Source organism: Myxine glutinosa, chromosome 3, assembly GCF_964187855.1.
Source record: "Myxine glutinosa chromosome 3, kmMyxGlut1.1, whole genome shotgun sequence".
Lineage (NCBI taxonomy): Eukaryota > Metazoa > Chordata > Myxini > Myxiniformes > Myxinidae > Myxine > Myxine glutinosa.
Window position 1 is genome coordinate 30,557,571 of NC_136263.1, and position 19,425 is coordinate 30,576,995.

Below are 19,425 nucleotides of genomic sequence, written 5' to 3' on the forward strand. Positions count from 1 at the left end.
ATTTCGTTCTATAAACGGCAACTTTCATCGGATTTTCTTCCCGTTTTTTTTCAACCGAGTCTAAAACTATGTTAGCGACTGTGAAAAATGAAATGATTTATCGAATTTGATTTGAAATAAAACTGGGGGAGAGCAAGACACCACGGGCCTACAAAACAGGACTCAAAGCTATGCGAGTTAATAAAATGGTGGATATTTGTTTATAGCCACTCCCAGAATGGGTGGAGCTATGGGTGGAGCGACTCTGCAAACCGAGTAAGCCACACCCCGGACAGACACCCAACAGATAGACAGACAGACAGACAGAATCATCTACGGCTATTATAATATAGATATATACACACACACACACATATATATATATATATATATATATATATATATATATATATATATATATATATATATATATATATATACTTACACACACATATATATATATATATACACACATATATATTTAAATTCAAAACACACCTGGTCACAAGTGTGCCTCACTGACCGGGTCCTCAGCATCAGTGCCTTCCGAAAGTATTCACACCCCTTGACTTTTTTCACATTTTGTTGAGTTACAGCCTGAATTGAAAATGGATTAAATTGAGATTTTTTTGTCACTGATCTACATATAATATCCGATAATGCCTAAATATAATTTTTTGGGGGAAATTATTACGAAATAATTAAAAATGAAACACAAAAATATCTAATTTATATCGGTTTTCAACCCCGAGTCAATACTTCATAGGAGCACCTTTGGGAGCGATTACAGCTTTGAGTCTTGGCACATATCACTGCCATGCTGAACAGTTTGCGTTTTGTATTCCACTGATCTGCGTCCGGACCTTAACCAAAATCGAATCGGTTTGTTTGTGTCATCTACCCAACTCATCCACCAATTTTCGTCCAAATCTGTCCATAACTTTATGAGATGTGCTGCTCAAAGATAGACAAACAAATAGACATCTAGGGGAGAATACACACCACCTCCGTCCACCATTGGTGGCGGACGTAAAAATTTGGAACATTCCTTTGTTAGAACAGTCATGTTGGGGTGACTGTTCTCACTAACAAGGATGGAAATGGAAAATTAGATAGAGGAGACCATTTGGCCCGTCATGCCTGTGTCATATCCACAACCCATTAACTTTATCTATCAATGTGCTTGTTTTTAAACAAGTAATAACTTAATTCTTACCATTAACTTAACCTAACAGCCATTTAACATCTACAAGAAGGGAACCTAGAGTACCAGCACACTATGGCGTACTCTTTTCAAAATATACAGTGGGATATTTATCATGCACAATCTACTGTAAAGCAATACAAGACAGCCAAAGTAAGGCATGCTCCAAAATACAGCACCACCTGCGAAAACTACATTCACAATGCCAAAAGAGTTACACAATGCCAATTTTTGTTTGATCCCATCAGGAATTAAATTCACACTCGAAAACTCAATCAAATGGCAAGCACGCCACCACCTGAGCTATCCTGCTTCCCTGAAACGAGTGACGTGAACCAACCATATGGCATTCCGCAACCTTAAAACTCCTCAGATGCTTTTCATCCATTCTCACTATGAATAAAAAACAGATTTTACTTAACAATGACAGTACGCACAAGGCCAATAATAATAATAATAATAATGATAATAATAATAAAAATAATAATAATAATAACAATAATAATAATAATAATAATAAATACCAGCAGAGCAGCCAATTGCCACGTCCCACGGGGAGCTTATAGGTTGCTTTGGTCCCACATTCCCTCCCTCAAAGTCTTTGCTTTGCACTCCAGTCCCGACCAGTGTGCTCACCAGGCCATTCTGCAAGTCGATCTGCAAAGAAAGTCAACATGACATGACGACGTACAAAAGTATGTTCAAATGGTCGAATTGTTTTTATAATTTAAATGTTAAAAAAAAACTTTAAAACTTGAAATCAAAAACTGGAAAATAAATAATAAATTTACTCAACTTCCCCCCCCCCCCCCCCCCCATCCCCCCAACGCCATCCCAATCCCTCCTTCCTTCAAATTTCCAGTTATCCTTCCTGAGAGTTCCCTTCTGTGTCCATGTTATCCACCTCATGGATCCTCTCCTGCCCCCCATTGTTTGTCCGCTTTCCCCTTTTTTGGCCTTTGGGTTCTGCTGCTGGTGTTTCCTCCGCTCTCTGCTGTTCCTTTTGTCCTGTTTTATCCTGACCCGGTCAGTGTACAAGTGCAAGCTCTTCCACGAGCTTCAATTCCCTACCCACATCATCCAGCAACTATTTTTTGGGGATACAGAGTCTAGGCTCATGCAAGAGCTAGTATTAATACACTGAATGGATCAAAAATCAGGATCTTCACCAAAATGTAATCCATTCGTTCTTGTCAAACAACTAACCTGTCACACACCCGTCCAAATCCATCCACAACTTTTTGAGATATCCTGCTCACAGAAAACAAGAAAACCAGACAGACAAACAGGGACAAAACATAATCTCCGTCCACCTTCGGTTGCGTAGGTAAGAAAAAAAAGAAGAAAAAAAAGTGTGCAAAATGTCTTCATTCATTGCTAGGAAGAGCATTAATAACGCTCAAGTGTACAGCTGCAAAGTGCTACGGCCTATTTGAAATTCGTCCGCACATCACACGTTTATGAAATTGTATTTCCATTGCTTCAAATATCACAGCTTACAAAGCAAGATAAATGAGCAAAATCTGTGTTTCCCAGGAATGCAATTTTCCTTCTTCAGCTGTGCCCTTTGGATGTTTATAATAGTCTGGCAACAATTTTGCACTGACATGACCTTGGAAACGAAGAGGTTATAGGGAGAACTGTGCACATAACTACTTAACATTCCATTAACACAGGGACCACACACATTGTACATACAGACATACAAGTGTGCAAATACAGGTGTGCAAATGAATGCAGGAGAAGCTCTGAAGAGATCATCACACCCGTGTCACATCGTGCGCTTGCGTGCTCATCCCATCCTATAATGGCAGGTTGGCTTGTTTAGCAGTCCCATCTGAGCACTTGCCTCATGATACGGTGGCCCCAGCTTTAAATCATATATAATATATCATATGTGTTGATTGTATCCAAGAACGTTTGCTTCTCAAGAAGGAAGGCTTCCTTAAAATACCTTCCTTAATTAAAATACCTCCAAAGACCTTAGACAATGTAAAAAATGTGGTGATTTCAACTGTCATCATGCCAGTTGGCTGGGTGTGGGTACCTCTCTCACCAGCCATGGCTCCTCAGCAAAGGACTTCTGCGACTCACTGGGACTGACACAATCTGTCAATTTCCCGACCCGGATCTCAGTCAACGGAACATCTTCTCTTCTGGACTTGGTTATGACTAACTTCCCTGAAAATGTCTGCTGCTCTTCTTCTGCTCCGATCGGATCATCTGATCATGTCCTTGTTAAAGTGGACATCTCTCTGACCATCCTCAGGGAGCCTGCTCAGCGTCGACGAGTCTGGCATTTCACTCAGGCCAACTGGCACGGTCTTCAAGCAGCAATCAATCATCTGGACTGGTCTCCCATCTCTACCACCTCTGACATCAACTCATCCTGGGAATTCTTCCAAAGTAAATTGCTCTCTCTCATGCACAGATTTATCCCATCTCGTCTTCAGTTGTCATACCCTTCCTCCCGTCCATGGTACACGGAATCTTGTGGTGAGGCTGTTGCCCAGAAACAACTTGCCTTCGTCTCCTGGAAAGCAAATCCAACGGAAGGAAATCTCATTTCCTTTCACAAAGCCCGAAACAAGTGTGTGTCCACCCTCAGGAGAGCCAGGAAACAATATCTCTCCGTTCTCAAGACCGAACTCTCTTATCTGTCTCCCTCTTCCAAATCCTGGTGGCGTCTGGTCAAATCCGTTTCTGGTGTTTGTTCCCCCTCCATCCCCTCCCTTACCTCAAACGGCTACACAGCTGACTCCGCACGTGAAAAAGCTGAATGCCTCAACTCTGTGTTTGCCTCTAAATCTTGTGTCCCAAACCCATCCCTCTCTGTACCCACCATACCCAGTCGTACCCTGCTGCTCCTGGACTCCGTGTCCTTTCCTCCTGACAAGGTGGAAAAGTTTCTGTCAACCCTCGACTCTGATTCTGCAACTGGACCCGACGGCATCAGCCCACGGGTCCTAAAATCCTGGTCTGCTGCTCTATCTCACCCTCTCTCTGTTCTCTTCACCCTCTCTTTTGCTCAAGGTCAACTGCCATCTGCTTGGAAATCAGCCAACATCACCGCTTTGCACAAAAAAGGTGCAAAAACAGATCCTAGCAACTACAGACCAATCAGCCTTCTCCCAATTATCAGCAAAGTCATGGAATCCATCATTGCTTCGGATATGAAATCTTTCCTCTTCTCCAATGGCTTGATCTCTGATCATCAATTTGGTTTCAGACCAGGTCACTCTACTCTGGACATGCTGCTTCTGCTGTCTCAACGATGGATGGAGGTCCTCAATGCCAAACAGGAAATTAGAGCTGTCTCCCTCGACATATCACGTGCCTTCGACACGGTCTGGCACCCCGCTCTGCTCACCAAACTCTCCTCCTTTGGTATCCATGGAAATCTCCACGCATGGCTGGCGGACTTCCTCTCTAGTCGTCGTCAACGTGTGGCCCTGAATGGGTTTCTCTCATCTCCTCTTCCTGTTCAGGCTGGAGTTCCCCAAGGCAGTGTTCTGGGCCCCGTGCTTTTTCTGGTCTTCATCAATGATCTCTCTGACTCTCTCGAAAATCCTCTCTATCTCTTTGCTGATGACTCCACTCTCTGCCGCTCCATTCCTCTTCCCTCAGATGGGCAGTCTGCTGCCTCCTCACTCTCTGAAGACCTGGACAAAATCACAGACTGGTCAAACAAGTGGAACATGTCTTTCAATCCTGACAAATCTCACACTCTTACTATGTCTCTCCGAAAAGATCGACTGGACAACCCTCCCATCTACTTTCTCAACAATCCTCTCCAAGAAGTTCTGTCGCTCAAGATTTTGGGTCTCACTATCTGCCATGATCTTTCTTGGGAAAACCACATTTCCAAGCTGGCCTCCAAAGCCAGTCGCCGACTGGGCATCCTCCGTCGTGCGAAGTCCTTCCTCGGCACACCTGAGCTCCTCACCACATACAAGGCTTTCATCCGCAGCTCAATGGAATACTGTTCTCCCCTATGGGCCGGTGCTCCTGCCTCACACCTAGCTCGGCTTCACGCTGTTGAAACCAAAGCTTTCAGAATTATTGGAATCTCCCGCGATGAAGCTATCTCTGAGGGCCTTTCACTCACTCACCGCAGGCAGGTAGGTGGTCTTTCTGTCTTCTACCGACTCCTCTCCGGCCTTGCACCCCCAGCTCTCTCTGTGCTCTGTGCCCCAAATATTCCTACAGGTCGCACAAGATCTGCCAGCAACCCTCTGATGGTTAAACTGCCGAAATCTCGGCTCTCTGCTCACCTTCACTCTTTCATTCCTCTTTTCTCCCGCCTCTGGAACAAACTCCCTCACTCCCTTCAATCCCACTCCTCCCTCCAGGTCTTTAAAACAGCTGTTCACCACCATCTCTTATCTTCCCCCATCCAAAACCTTGATCTTTTCTACCCCCGCTAATCCACCCCAGATCCACCTTGTTTGAAATTCCAACTTCTTTCCTGGAAGTCCTGGCAGTGTCCATATGTTTTATACCTCTCCCACCGCCCCCTTCCCATGCCCCCCCCCAAAGCCCTCGCCCTCTCTCAGATCTCTCGATGTCTCCATGTCTCTCGGTCCCTGCTCTCAAATGTTGTGTTTGTGTCCTTCCCCCTCTCTCCCCATCTTGTCTACCGCTCCCGATGTTATATGTTTTATGTGTCGGTTTGTCTTTCTGTGTGATTAATGTTCGCTCTTTCACGAGCCTCGATCTTGTATACAAAAAAAAAAAAAAGAAAAAAAAAAAGGGCATAATGGGCCAGAATGGCTTCATCACGCGTCTGCACTATTAACCCTTGGATTTGATATGATTTATTGAAAATACGTAGGATTGAACCAAAGCACAAAATGAGGAGGGTGCAATGAGGGAAACCTTATAAAAACTTATGAGCATACCTGTCTGAATGGAGGCAAATCCTACACACATACCAGTATCTTCTTCTTCGTTGCATCTTAAACCCCAAGAGTTTGGGGTCGGCTACTCGGATCCTCCTTCTCCATTCCCCTCTGTCCTCCACATCTTCCTATGTCTTTCCACTTCATTTACTCCCTCCACATCAATCTCTGACGTCCTCTTGATGTTTTCGCTCCAATTGGCTCATTCCATGCTCTCTTCATTGGTTATTCATCCCTTTTCCTCATCATGTGCCCAATCCACCAATATATATATATTTGTATACAAACATCGAGGCTCGTGAAAGAGCTAACATCAATCACAAAAAAGGACAAACGGACACACAAAACATACAATAAAGGGAGCGGGAGACAAGATGGGGAGAGAGAGGGAAGCACACAAGTACAACAGCAGAGAACAGGGACAACGTAAGATCTGTGAGAGGGAGAGGGTTTGGGTGGAGGAGGCATGGGATGGTGGGGGAGTGGGGTGGGAAAGGTATAATTGGAGTCTCTCTAATCCTTTCTGTAATATTTACAATTCCTCCCTTGTGCATCTCCTCATTCCTCAACTGCTCTCAATCCACCGAAGCATTCTCATCTCTACCCTCTCCAGCAACTCCTCTTCTCTTTTTCTGAAAGCCCATGTTTCTGCCTCGTACATTATAACTGGTCTAATCACTCACTGTCTTGCACATTTTAACCTTAAATTTTCTCGGTGTCCTTCTATCACAGACGATTCCACTAACCTGCTTCCATTTTGCCCATGCTGCCTTCACTCTGTACTGGATTTCTGTTTCACTTCACCTCTTCTTTTAGGTTTCACCTCTTCTTTTAGTGTTGAACCATGGTATTTCAATTTGTCCACTTGTGCCAGCTTTCCACTCCTTATATCTACAACCCTGACCCTCTCTACATCAGTCTTACCACGCACCATTACCTCTGTCGTTATAGAATTGACCGTCAATCGCTCCCTCTCTAACCTCTCTTGCCTTTCTCTGCAGCGCTCTTCCTTTAACTGTATTATACACTTCTTCAACTCCTTTGACCTCTGATTAAATACACTTCTTTAACTCTTCTGTTATGACTAAGTTGTCTGCGATCAGGAGCTCCCATAGTTCTCAATCTCTGATATTGTCACTCAGCACGCACATCACCACCACAAAAAAGACGGGATGTGGTGCAGGGCCCTGGTGTACACGGTGTAGACAAACCTCGACTCTAAAATGTTGTGAATCCCCATTCATTATCCTGACCACAGCGTTGGCTTCCGCATACATTTCCATCACGGTCCGAACAATCTTCTCTTGGTACGCCATTCCTCCTCAAAACACCAATACAGCACTTCTCTAAGAATCTTATCATATGCCTTCTCTAGATCTACGAATGCATAATACAGCTTCTAATTTCCTTCCAACATCTTTTCCTGAATCTATCTCATGATGAAAATCGCATCCACTGTTTCCATTTCTTGCATGAATCCATAACTGCATCTGGTATATAGTCACAATCTCCCTCAGCCTTTGGTCTACAACCCTATCCAGTATCTTCATACCATGCTCCATCAAACTTGATCCCTCTGTAATTTCCATAGTCCAAGATGTCCCCTTTCTGGGTCAAAATTGGTATGATGCTCTTCCTCCAATCATCTGGTATCTTCTCCTCACTCCACACTTTCCGAATCAACATCCACTTTACTCCCTCAGTTGCTAGCACCTTCACGACCATAGGGGTATGCACCATGCCAATTAGTGTACAGAAAATTAGAGCCACCCCAAACCTTAATTTATCCTTTCACCCTTTGAATGGATTAACAATAGTCAAGTCAAATCATTGTAGGACAGGAGGGCGTATGCCCCATGTAGTCCTATCTTCGGTAGAACAGAAGCCGGTCTCGACTCCTCTTAAAGCCATCAACAATAAATCGATTAAATGGTCAATTGATGAATCAAAATTTTGAAAGAAATTGAATGGATGGATGGTAAAGGTATAAAACCTTACCTGACGGATTAGGTGATTCTCCGTATCAGCCACAAATATCTTCTTTCCCAGAGAACAGACACCCTGGGGCATGTTGAAACGAGCTTTGGAGAAAGTTCCATCACTGTACCCTCTTAGTCGACCTAAAAAAAAAAAAAAACATAATAAGGGGCCATTTATTGGGATCACATTGAGTGGGGTCGGAGGGGAGCAGGCCATCTATTTATTGGCCATAATGGAGTAGGAGGGAGAACAGCAGTTAAATTATGGTTAAAATAGTAGAAATTAAAAAGGGAGAAAAGAAACAGAGGATACAACATAACAGTAGAAATAATAGAGGGTAGGATGGAGAGATCGAGAGAGGAGAGAATGTTGTAAGGCCATAAGAGTAAAGGGAGTGAAGAAAATGGCAATATATTATCATACTGGAAGTGGAAGTAGAGGGATGGGTGGAGATCACATCTTGGTTACATAATAATAAATAAATAACCCACATCATGAACAAAACAAATAAAAGGGAGAAATCAAAGTCCACCCCCCCCAACCCCCCTCTCCGACCCATGAAGAAATGGTTTTCTACCAACTGAACTTGGTACAGATTATAGTAATTTCCGATGACATTTCCAGACGGCGTTGCACTCTTTCCTCCAACAATGGGTGCGTATCCTCAGGCCAATGGGATTCATTCATGTTGTTGGGGGAAAAAAATATCTTTTGGACAAAATGGAATAATTTTTCATCTGCAAAGGTTGATTCATTGTGACTCATTCTCTGCAGCACTCTTCTCTGTAGCTCTTCCGTTAAATCTGCTGTTATGATCAAGTCTGCGAACAGGAGCTCCCATGGTTCTCAAGAAAAATTGTCATTTTTCATCCGACTGACTTGAAAGTTGAACAGGATTTGTACATTGGGTCACTGAATTTGGAAGCCAACCATTTTGGAGATCAAAAGGTCGAAGGTCATCTCAAGGTCAAACTCCTAAAATCATCAATTTTCATCTGAAAAATCATCATTTTCCATCCGATTGACTTCAAATTCGAATAACAATTGCATAATGCATTACTGATTTGGGAAAGTAACTACTTTAGGTCAAAAGGTCAAAGGTGAATTCAAGGGTGAACATTTAAAATCGTCAATTTACATCCAATTGACTTGAGTTTTGATTAAGATAAGTTTTAATCTTGAGGTCAATTTTAATCTAATGAAATGGACAATTTGATGTATCCATGGCAACCTTTTTTGGGGGAGGAGGGAGTGAATTCTGCAAGTACCGTGCTCTGCACGACGCCTTTCTTGTTTGTTTGGCTGTCTGTTTGTGAACCAGATATCTCAAAAAGTTGTAGAATAATTCGGATGAAACTTGGTGGACAGGTTTGGTGTGTGACAAGGACACTTTATTCAATTTTAGTGAGGATTTGAATCCGGATCGGATCAGAGAATGTTCTCAATGATTCTTCACCATTGAGTGATCGGGTCAAAAACTATTTATAGCATGATATTTCAATAAGTGTTGGACAACTTATGACAAAACTGGGTGGATGAGTTGGTTCTGTGACAAGAACAAGCCCATTAGATTTGGTCAGGTCTGAATTCAGATCTGGCCCATCAGTGGGATACAGAACGTACGCTGTGCAGCCTGGCAGAGGTATTCTCTCTACTGTGTTCCATTCTAGGTGGGAAACTATTTTGCATGTTCTATCATCTTTGGTAATTGTTTTGACTTAGCTGTCGACAATACAATTAGCCATCTATGCACAATATAAACAGTGTGTGTGTGTGTGTGTGTGTGTGTGTGTGTGTGTGTGTGTGTGTGTGTGTGTGTGTGTGTGTGTGTGTGTGTGTGTGTGTGTCGAGGTGGTGTGATCGTGCTAGTTAGTAGATTGATGTATTTAAGGTAAGATGTGCATGATTTAATGATATTATCATATTATCGAGTGTGGAAGGAAAGTTATAAATATATGACAACACATTAAATCCTATTGCGAGTAAAGTTGGAATAAGTGATGTTGCATTGATGGGTTGACTGACTGCCTGGACGCAACTGAGGTTGTGGATCCACTGATTTACCATCAATTGATGTGGATCCATGATCGGCTCCTCGGCTCCTTCACCGTTTCCTCGGGCCCGCTCTCGTGGGTTGTGCCCATTGTTTGCAGCGGCGGTGATGGCGGTTTGCCGCCGTGATCTTGATTAGCGGCGGCAGTCGTTTGCCGCTGCATTTGCCGCTTTGCCTCCTCAACCTTGGCCTCGTGCTCGTCTCTTCGCTCCTGTCTGCCCTCTGCATGGTCCCGGCTCTGCTCCTGGCTTCACCTGCTCGGCTCCTTCGCTGTTTCCTCGGGCCCACTCCCGTGGGTTGTGACGATTGTTTCGCCTCCTCAACCTTGGCCTCGTGCTCGTCCCTTCGCTCCTGCTGACATGGCTCTGCGGTACTCCGCCGCAAGGCTTCTTCTGCTTAATACCCGCTTCACCCCATCATGCATCTCTGCAATCAAATCCAATGGACTCCTGCGACGACCTAGGTACATTCACCGTGGCTCCGGTCGTAAGTTTGTTTATTTACAATCAGGTCACTCCATCCCCGTCCTCTGGTCGGCTCAGCGCACTCCCGCTCATCGTCCCAACGCACCTGGTCACAACAACGCACACAATCGCACCTCCTGTCTGCGAACCCTGGCCAAATCACCTGAATTCATACCCGCCATACAAAACAACATCAAGCTCACCCTGTTCAATACCCGGTCCCTCAACAACAAAAGCCTCATCCTGAACGACTACATCCTGGAAAATAAACTGGACTTTCTCTGTCTCACTGAGACCTGGCAACAACCTCTGGACTACTTCGCACTCAACCTCACCACACCCAATGGATATTCTTACATCAATAAACCACGCTCGGAGGGCCGAGGTGGTGGAATTGCCGTTATTCACCGACAAGACATCAAGACCAGCCTCATCTCCATCGCATCTGTCCATCATTTGAACACCTGGCTTTTAAACTCTCTGGTCACACACAGTCAGTCATGGCTGTTGTCTACCGCCCTCCCAAACCACACCCATCATTCCTGTCTGACTTCTCCTACTTTCTGACCCAGCAATGTTCCCTCTCCCCCTCAATCCTCCTCCTTGGTGATTTCAATCTCCACATGGACTCCACTGACTCCACGATAACCACTGACTTCACTGATTTACTCACCTGCTTTAACCTCACTCAACATGTCAACTTTCCTACCCATAACCGTGGTCACATTTTGGACCTTGTCTGCTCTACTGGACTAATTTTGCACCATCTCTCTGGCTCCGACCTCACTCTCTCTGACCACCTAGCCATCACTCTGACCATCAACATCCCCAACCCAGCACCAAGGCATTATCGCACTATCAACTTCCGTAAGCTAAAAGCTCTTTCACCTACCTCATTCTCATCCACCCTCTCTGAAAAAATGTCCACTTCTCCCTTCGTTGACCTCCCCTGTCCCTCCCTTCTGACCTCACTGACTACTACAACCACACTCTCTCCTCCTGCCTTGACCAACTTGCGCCTATAAAAACCAAAACAGTTTCTTTCACCCATTCTGCTCCCTGGTTTACCCCTGAACTCCGCCTGATGAAAACTCGTGCTCGCCAACTTGAAAGACTCCGCAATAAAACAGGTCTCACAGTTCACTCCCAGGCCTACAAGGACCACCTACAACACTATAAAGATGCCCTCTCCCGTGCCCGCTCCGCCTACTACTCTCAAATTATCCACTCTGGCTCCGGAAACCCAAAAGCACTCTTCTCTACAATAAACAAACTCCTCAGCCCCCTGAACACCACCACCCAGTCATTCACAATAGACAACTGCATCTCCTTCCTTTCATTCTTCCAACGCAAAATTGAAAACATCTACAACAGCTTGACCACCGCCGCACCCGCTCCCCCTCAAACCACCTGCCCCCCCTTATCCTGCCATCCCCTGTCTCAATTCTCCCCAGTCTCCCCGACTGACCTCTCTGAACTCCTCATAGGAATGAAAACTGCCACCTGCACTCTTGACCCCATCCCTTCCAGCTTTGTCAAGGCCTCCCTTCCTGCTGTCTCTCCACTTATCATTGCAACAATAAACTCCTCCCTGTCTACAGGCATCGTCCCACCGTCCCTCAAAATTGCTGCTGTTACCCCCATTCTGAAAAAACCTGGACTCAACCCTGACACCCTAAATAACTTCAGACCCATCTCCAACCTACCCTTTCTGTCAAAGGTTTTGGAACGCGCTGTACCCACTCAACTCAAACATCACCTCTCTGCCAATAACCTGTATGAAACATTCCAATCCGGATTCCGCTCCAACCACAGTACTGAAACTGCTCTCCTCAAAATCACCAACGACCTTCTCCTCTCCTCTGACGCTGGCAACCTCAACATTCTCATCCTCCTCGACCTCAGCGCCGCCTTTGACACCATCGATCACACCATCCTCCTCACCCGACTTGAAACCACCTTTAACATTACCGGCACTGCCCTCTCTTGGATTAAATCATACCTCTCTGACAGACGCCAGTTCATCTCCATCAATAACCGCAAATCCCCCACTGCTCCCCTCCCCCAATGTGTCCCCCAAGGTTCAGTTCTTGGCCCCCTCCTCTTCATCCTTTACCTGTCCCCCCTCGGTCACTTAATCCGCCGTCATGGTCTCCAATTCCACTGCTTCGCCGATGACATCCAGCTTTTCATCTCCACCAAGTCCATCTCCACCGCCACCCACTCTATCCTGACAAACTGCATCACTGAAATAAAATCCTGGCTTCAAATCAACTTCCTCAAACTTAACTGTGATAAATCTGAAATAATCATCATTGGCCCAAAAACGCTCATAAAATCCACCCATAACTTTGCCCTCAACATCGACGGTATCCCAGTATCCACCTCCCCTCACATCCGGAATCTTGGCATCATCTTTGACCAAACCCTCTCCTTCGACAAATACACTAAACACATCACAAAGACAGCCTTCTTTCACTTGAAAAACATCGCCCGTCTCCGTCCATCCCTCTCCTCCGTGGCTGCAGAAACCCTCATCCACGCCTTCATCACCTCCCGTCTGGACTACTGCAATAGCCTCCTTTATGGTTCACCCTCAACAATCACCAATAAACTCCAATACATTCAGAACTCCGCTGCCCGTCTACTCACCCATTCCCGGACCCGTGACCACATCACCCCCGTCCTTTACAAGCTTCACTGGCTCCCCATCTCCCAGAGCATCCAGTACAAAATCCTCCTCTTGACCTACAAAGCCCTCCATAACCCGGCCCCATCCTACCTGGCTGACCTCCTCTCCAGACACACTCCCACCCGCAACCTCCGCTCTGCTGGTACCAACCTCCTGACCCCCCCTCCCCCCCCCCCATCCGGACCAAATTTAGATCCTGGGGGGACAGGGCCTTCTCCATCGCTGCTGCCACCCTCTGGAACTCACTACCTCACACCATCAGAGACTCCTCACTCACCACATTCAAAACATCACTCAAGACCCACCTGTTCAACACTGCATTCAACATTTAACCCACAGCATCTAACCCCTGACTATCTCCTCTCCTTCTCCCTCCTTTGTGCTTTGAATATTTCCCTATTGATTCTTCTTTTTTTGCAATTGTTTTTATGTTTTGCTATGCATTATGTTTTGCACTCTGTCAAAGCGTCTTTGGGCTCCCTGAAAAGTGCTATATAAAATTAATGCATTATTATTATTATTATTATTACTAGGGCATGCCCGTACTATGGGCGTGCCCGTACGTGGGTGCAAAAAAACATGCGTGCAAACAACAACAACAAAAAAAAAACTTTGAAACCACGTGGCAGTAACGACCACAGAACCCCCCCCCCCTCTATTTACATGAATGGTTTGGTCCATTCGCAACGACCACAGAACCCCCCCCCTCTATTTACATGCAATGGTTTGGTCCATTCGCAACGCCAAAGCGAACGGCGAACGGCTAAATCGCCATAGCTCGGTAAGTACTTGTCCGATTAATATGAAACCTTCAAAAGGCACATCCTCGGGTCCCCAGCAATATACCTGGCAAGTTTAAAGTATATCGGACCCGTGGTTGTCGAGAAACAGCGGTCACAGACAAACAAACAAACGTACAAACGTACAAACGTACAAACGTACAAACGTACAAACGTACAAACAAACACACAGAGATTACTGGAATTATAGATAGATGATCGAGGTTGTGGATCCGCCGTTTGGAGAGGTCCTGGGCTGAAAGGATCGAAACCTCGAGGAAGAACGGTGCCCAGCTGATGATCCATGCAGTCGGGAAATGAGTCAATTGCTTACGGGTTAACGTTCTTGCTTTAGGTGGAGAAACTATGTTTGAGGTTTACAATTTAAATAAAGTTGAACATGGGATGTTGTGAAATTAACATCATTTACAACAATCCTTTAAATTATTTATATTTAAGTTTAGGAACAACCGATACTGTACAATTAATTAAGTGTGTGTGTGTGTGTGTGGGGGGGGGGGGTGGGGGGGGCGGGGGGTGGGGTGAAGGGTAAGATATTTTGAAAAATGAAGGGAAGAGGAGAGGATATGGGATAAAAGTAAGCATGGAAGGTGCGCCGACAGGAGTGGGTTCCGGGAAAGGAGGTTAGGAGATAGTCAGGGGTTAGGAAAGGAGGCAAAGAAAAAAAAGAAAAAAAAAAAAGAAGGAGAATAATGGAGGGGAAACAGAAATTTAAGAGGAAGAACAGCATGGGTCATAAGTCAGCATAATTGTGTAATTAATATGTAGATAATCCCAGTCCCAAATGCAATATGAAAAAGTACAAAAATCCTGCATAATTAATGGTTCACAGAGAACGAACAGGAGACAAATGGTATGAAAATAGAGATTTTTTAAAAAAATAAGTCGAATCAGCACAACAGCACATGGACACAGCTGTAGGTTTTGGAAAGAAGGGTAACCAAAAATAATATATAAAAAAACAAAATCCAAGCTGGTGGCATGGAAAGCAGATGTGAAAATGTTTTGCAAGTGCACACCGGCACAATGAGATGATTATAACACCATTAAAATTAGGAAGCAATTATCATCAACAATGCAGTAAGCCAAGTTACCGTGACCGGTGCTCGCAGTGTGGAGGGAGACTGCACAGAATTCAACACGTATTCCCGTTTGTGGAACACACGTCTACGACCAACGAAACATTCGACATCCTTACGAAGGAAATTATTCTGCCCTCATTGCAACTTTCACTCGCACGTGTTTCAATCTCAAAAAACCTCAAAAACAAATCTATCTGTCTCATCATCTTGATGTCTTCTTCTTCTTCGTTCGTAGGCAGCACAAGCCTGTGCGGAAGCATCGTTGGCTTCGGGCTCAGCTGTGCCACTGATGCAATGCACTCTGCCGGTTAAAGCAGGAATTTGGTGCGCAGACCTCTAGGCCATACTGTCAGCCCTATCATCTTGATTAACCAAACATGATGGATAATTAAACTTTATAAAGTTTTTAAAAAAGAAAAAAAGTTTAGCTCATCCAAATATTATTATATATAATTACGGACAAGGGAATCATTTGGATCATTTATATGGATAAATAGCACCAACAATTAAAAATTAAAAAAATTCAACTTCAAAAAATTAAAAAATAAATATAAATATAAATATAGTACAAAATCCTCCTCTTGACCTACAAAGCCCTCCATAACCTGGCCCCATCCTACCTGGCTGACCTCCTCTCCAGACACACTCCCACCCGCAACCTCCGCTCTGCTGGTACCAACCTCCTGACCCCCCCCATCCGGACCAAATTCAGATCCTGGGGGACAGGGCCTTCTCCATCGCTGCTCCCACCACTACCTCACACCATCAGAGACTCCTCCTCACTCACCACATTCAAAACATCACTCAAGACCCACCTGTTCAACACTGCATTCAACATTTAACCCACAGCATTTAACCCCTGACTATCTCTTCTCCTTCTCCTTCCTTTTGCTTTGATTATTTACCTATTGATTTTTGTCTTTTTGCACTTGTTTTTTGTACTCTGTCAAAGCGTCTTTGGGCTTCTTGAAAAGCGCTATATAAAATAAATGTATTATTATTATTATTATTATAAATAAAATAAAATAATAAAAAATAACCAATTGAAAATCTCCCCCAATATCGACGGCTTACACTTTTCTATTGTATTGAAGATTATTCTGTTCTTCACTAATGAACGTGCCAGCACAATAATGGTAATAGGGACAAACATCACAAAGATAGACATACAGATAGATGTATAAGGAAGCAAAAAATACTTTGTTTTGGAACTTTTTGCAAGTTTTTGTGAGATAGAAAAAGCAATCAAATGAAACAAAACTTTTTGTTGACAAAGACACCTGAACACTGTTCTCCCACTGTTCTCAAAGGAACACTGTTCTCAATGGAACATTGTTCCCCCCTCTGGGCCGGTGTTCCTGCCTCACACCTAGCTCGGCTTCACGTTGTTGAAACCAAAGCTTTCAGAATCATTGGAATCTCCCGCGATGAAGCTAACTCCAGGGGGCTTTCACTCACTCACCCCAGGCAGGCTGGTGGGCTTTCTGTCTTCTAACGACTCCTCTCCGGCCTTGCTCCCCCAGCTATCTCCGTGCTCTGTCCCCCAAATATTCCTGCAGGTCGCACAAGATCTGCCAGCAACCCTCTTATGGTTAAACTGCCAAAATCAAGACTCTCTGCTCACCTTCATTCCTCTTTTCTCCCGCCTCTGGAACAAACTCCCTCACTCTCTTCAATCCCACTCCACCCTCCAGGTCTTTAAAACAGCTGTTCACCACCATCTCTTAACTTCCCCCATCCAAAACCTTGATCTTTTCTACCCCCGCTAATTCACCCCAGATCCACTTTCTTGAAATACCAACTTCTGTCCTGGAAGTCCTAGTAGTGTCCATGTGTTGTTTTTTTTTTTACCTCTCCCACCCCTGCCCCCTCCCCCCCCCTCTTCTCAAGCCTCCTCCCCCCAAGCCCTCTCCCTCCCACAGATCTCCCGATATCCCTGCTCTCCATCTTGTTCTCCCGCTCCCTTTATCATATATTTTATGTGTCAGTTTGTCTTTTTTGTGATCAATGTTAGCTCTTACACGAGCCTCAATCTTGTATACAAAAAACAAACAAACAAACACAACACATTTTTCCCTCCATTCCTCGCTCTTCCACAAGCCAGAATAATATGTCGAGAAAAATCCACTGAGCAGATCATCACAGGCAGAAAGAGCCAACTTGATTTCTGCATATAAAAGGTGTTTGTTCCAAATAGCACAAAACGTAATACGTGGACCGTCTCGAAGGAATCTCGAAGAAACCAAATAAAACTCGTGCACATGCAAAGCATTGCTCATTAGCAGGAAACGCCCCATCTGCCAACTTACCTCCCACACAGTGCAAGACTTGCCCAGTTGTGTCGATCACCAACACTCGATGATTCCCTGTATCTGCAATCACCAAGCCAGCTGGCTGCCCTTCCTCCTCGTCCAACAGGCAGATTTTACCAGGAAAGCGGAGCATGGAAGAAGAAAGAGGTCCCTTGAATGGTGCCAAGCCAACAGGAGAATCGTTTATCTCTCCTTTCTCTCTGCGAGCAATGCAAGTACAATCAATATGGCTTGTTCGACACAACGGCCATTTCAAAGGCTTGCACGACATATGCAGAACAGCAAGAAAACACCAAGAAAACTGTAAAAACTAGAACGGCACTCGGTACGGGGCATACCTCAACAAAGCTGAACAATTTACGGTTTGTATCCCACTGGGTCCAGTCCTGAACCAAAATCGAATCAGATTGTTCTTGCCACAGACCCAACTCATCTATCAAGTTTTGTCATAACTCGTCCAAAACGTTTTGACATATGCTATATGTCGTTTTTGGCTACATCTCAATCGTGAAGAATCACTTAAATAATTCTAGTATCCTGATCCGGATCTACACCAAAATCGAATCATTTTGTCCTTGTCGCACACCCAACCTCTCCAGAAATTTTCAAAAAAAAATTGAGACATCCTGTGCACAGACAGACAAGCGGACAGGCAGGGGTGAAAACATGACCTCCGCCCACCGATAGGAAGGAAGGGCTGAATCTGCTTCAACATTTCCTTAAGAAGAGACGACAGAGGAACATGCTGTACATGTACAAAAATGATGAGTTGAGACCATAATTGCCATGATCTCCAAATTTGCATTACTCAACTCCAAAGACATTTCAGTTCACGTGACAATCATCGCGGTTTTCCCCAGACACGGACACCTTAAACCTTAAACCTTTTGTATTCCTTTTTTGATAACATGTGAATCAGCTGCAGTGAAAAGCAAATGTGATGTAACCATTCAGGCACAATTCCTTGAAAACAATGCAATGCTGCACACTAAACAACAGGCACCACATACTACACTACAAGCCAAACACCCTACACTACAGGCACCACATACTACACTAGAGGCACCACACACTACACTAGAGGCACCACACACTACACTGGAGGCACCACACACTACACTAGAAGCACTACACACTACACTAGAGGCACCACCCACTACACTAGAGGCACCACACAATACACTAGAGGCACCACACACTACACTAGAAGCACCACACACTACACTAGAAGCACCACACACTACACTAGAGGCACCATACACTACACTACAGGCACCATACACTACACTACAGGCACCACATACTACACTACAAGCCAAACACACTACACTACAGGCACCACATACTACACTACAAGCCAAACACACTACACTACAGGCACCACATACTACACTAGAGGCACCACACACTACACTGGAGGCACCACACACTACACTAGAAGCACTACACACTACACTAGAGGCACCACCCACTACACTAGAGGCACCACACAATACACTAGAGGCACCACACACTACACTAGAAGCACCACACACTACACTAGAAGCACCACACACTACACTAGAGGCACCATACACTACACTACAGGCACCATACACTACACTACAGGCACCACATACTACACTAGAGGCACCACACACTACACTAGGGGCACCACACACTACACTAGAAGCACCACACACTACACTATAGGCACCACACACTACACTATAGGCACCACACACTACACTATAGGCACCACACACTACACTATAGGCACCACACACTACACTATAGGCACCACACACTACACTATAGGCACCACACACTACACTATAGGCACCACACACTACACTATAGGCACCACACACTACACTATAGGCACCACACACTACACTATAGGCACCACACACTACACTATAGGCACCACACACTACACTAGAGGCACCACACACTACACTAGAAGCACCACACACTAC

The 19,425-nt window shown here is 44.8% G+C and overlaps 1 protein-coding gene across 3 annotated transcripts in view; it reads right to left on the bottom strand.

Moving 5' to 3' along the window:
- The window catches only part of NHLRC2 (NHL repeat containing 2), a 277,896-nt gene that overhangs the window by 152,561 nt on the left and 105,910 nt on the right, over positions 1 to 19,425 (bottom strand). For all 3 annotated transcript variants that reach the window (XM_078773794.1, XM_078773795.1, XM_078773793.1), the window contains 3 exons: positions 17,465 to 17,667; positions 8,083 to 8,204; positions 1,708 to 1,840 (listed from right to left, as the gene is read on the bottom strand). In XM_078773794.1, the coding sequence (XP_078629920.1) occupies positions 1,708 to 1,840; positions 8,083 to 8,204; positions 17,465 to 17,667 (458 nt within the window). The remainder of the gene's footprint in view (positions 1 to 1,707; positions 1,841 to 8,082; positions 8,205 to 17,464; positions 17,668 to 19,425) is intronic.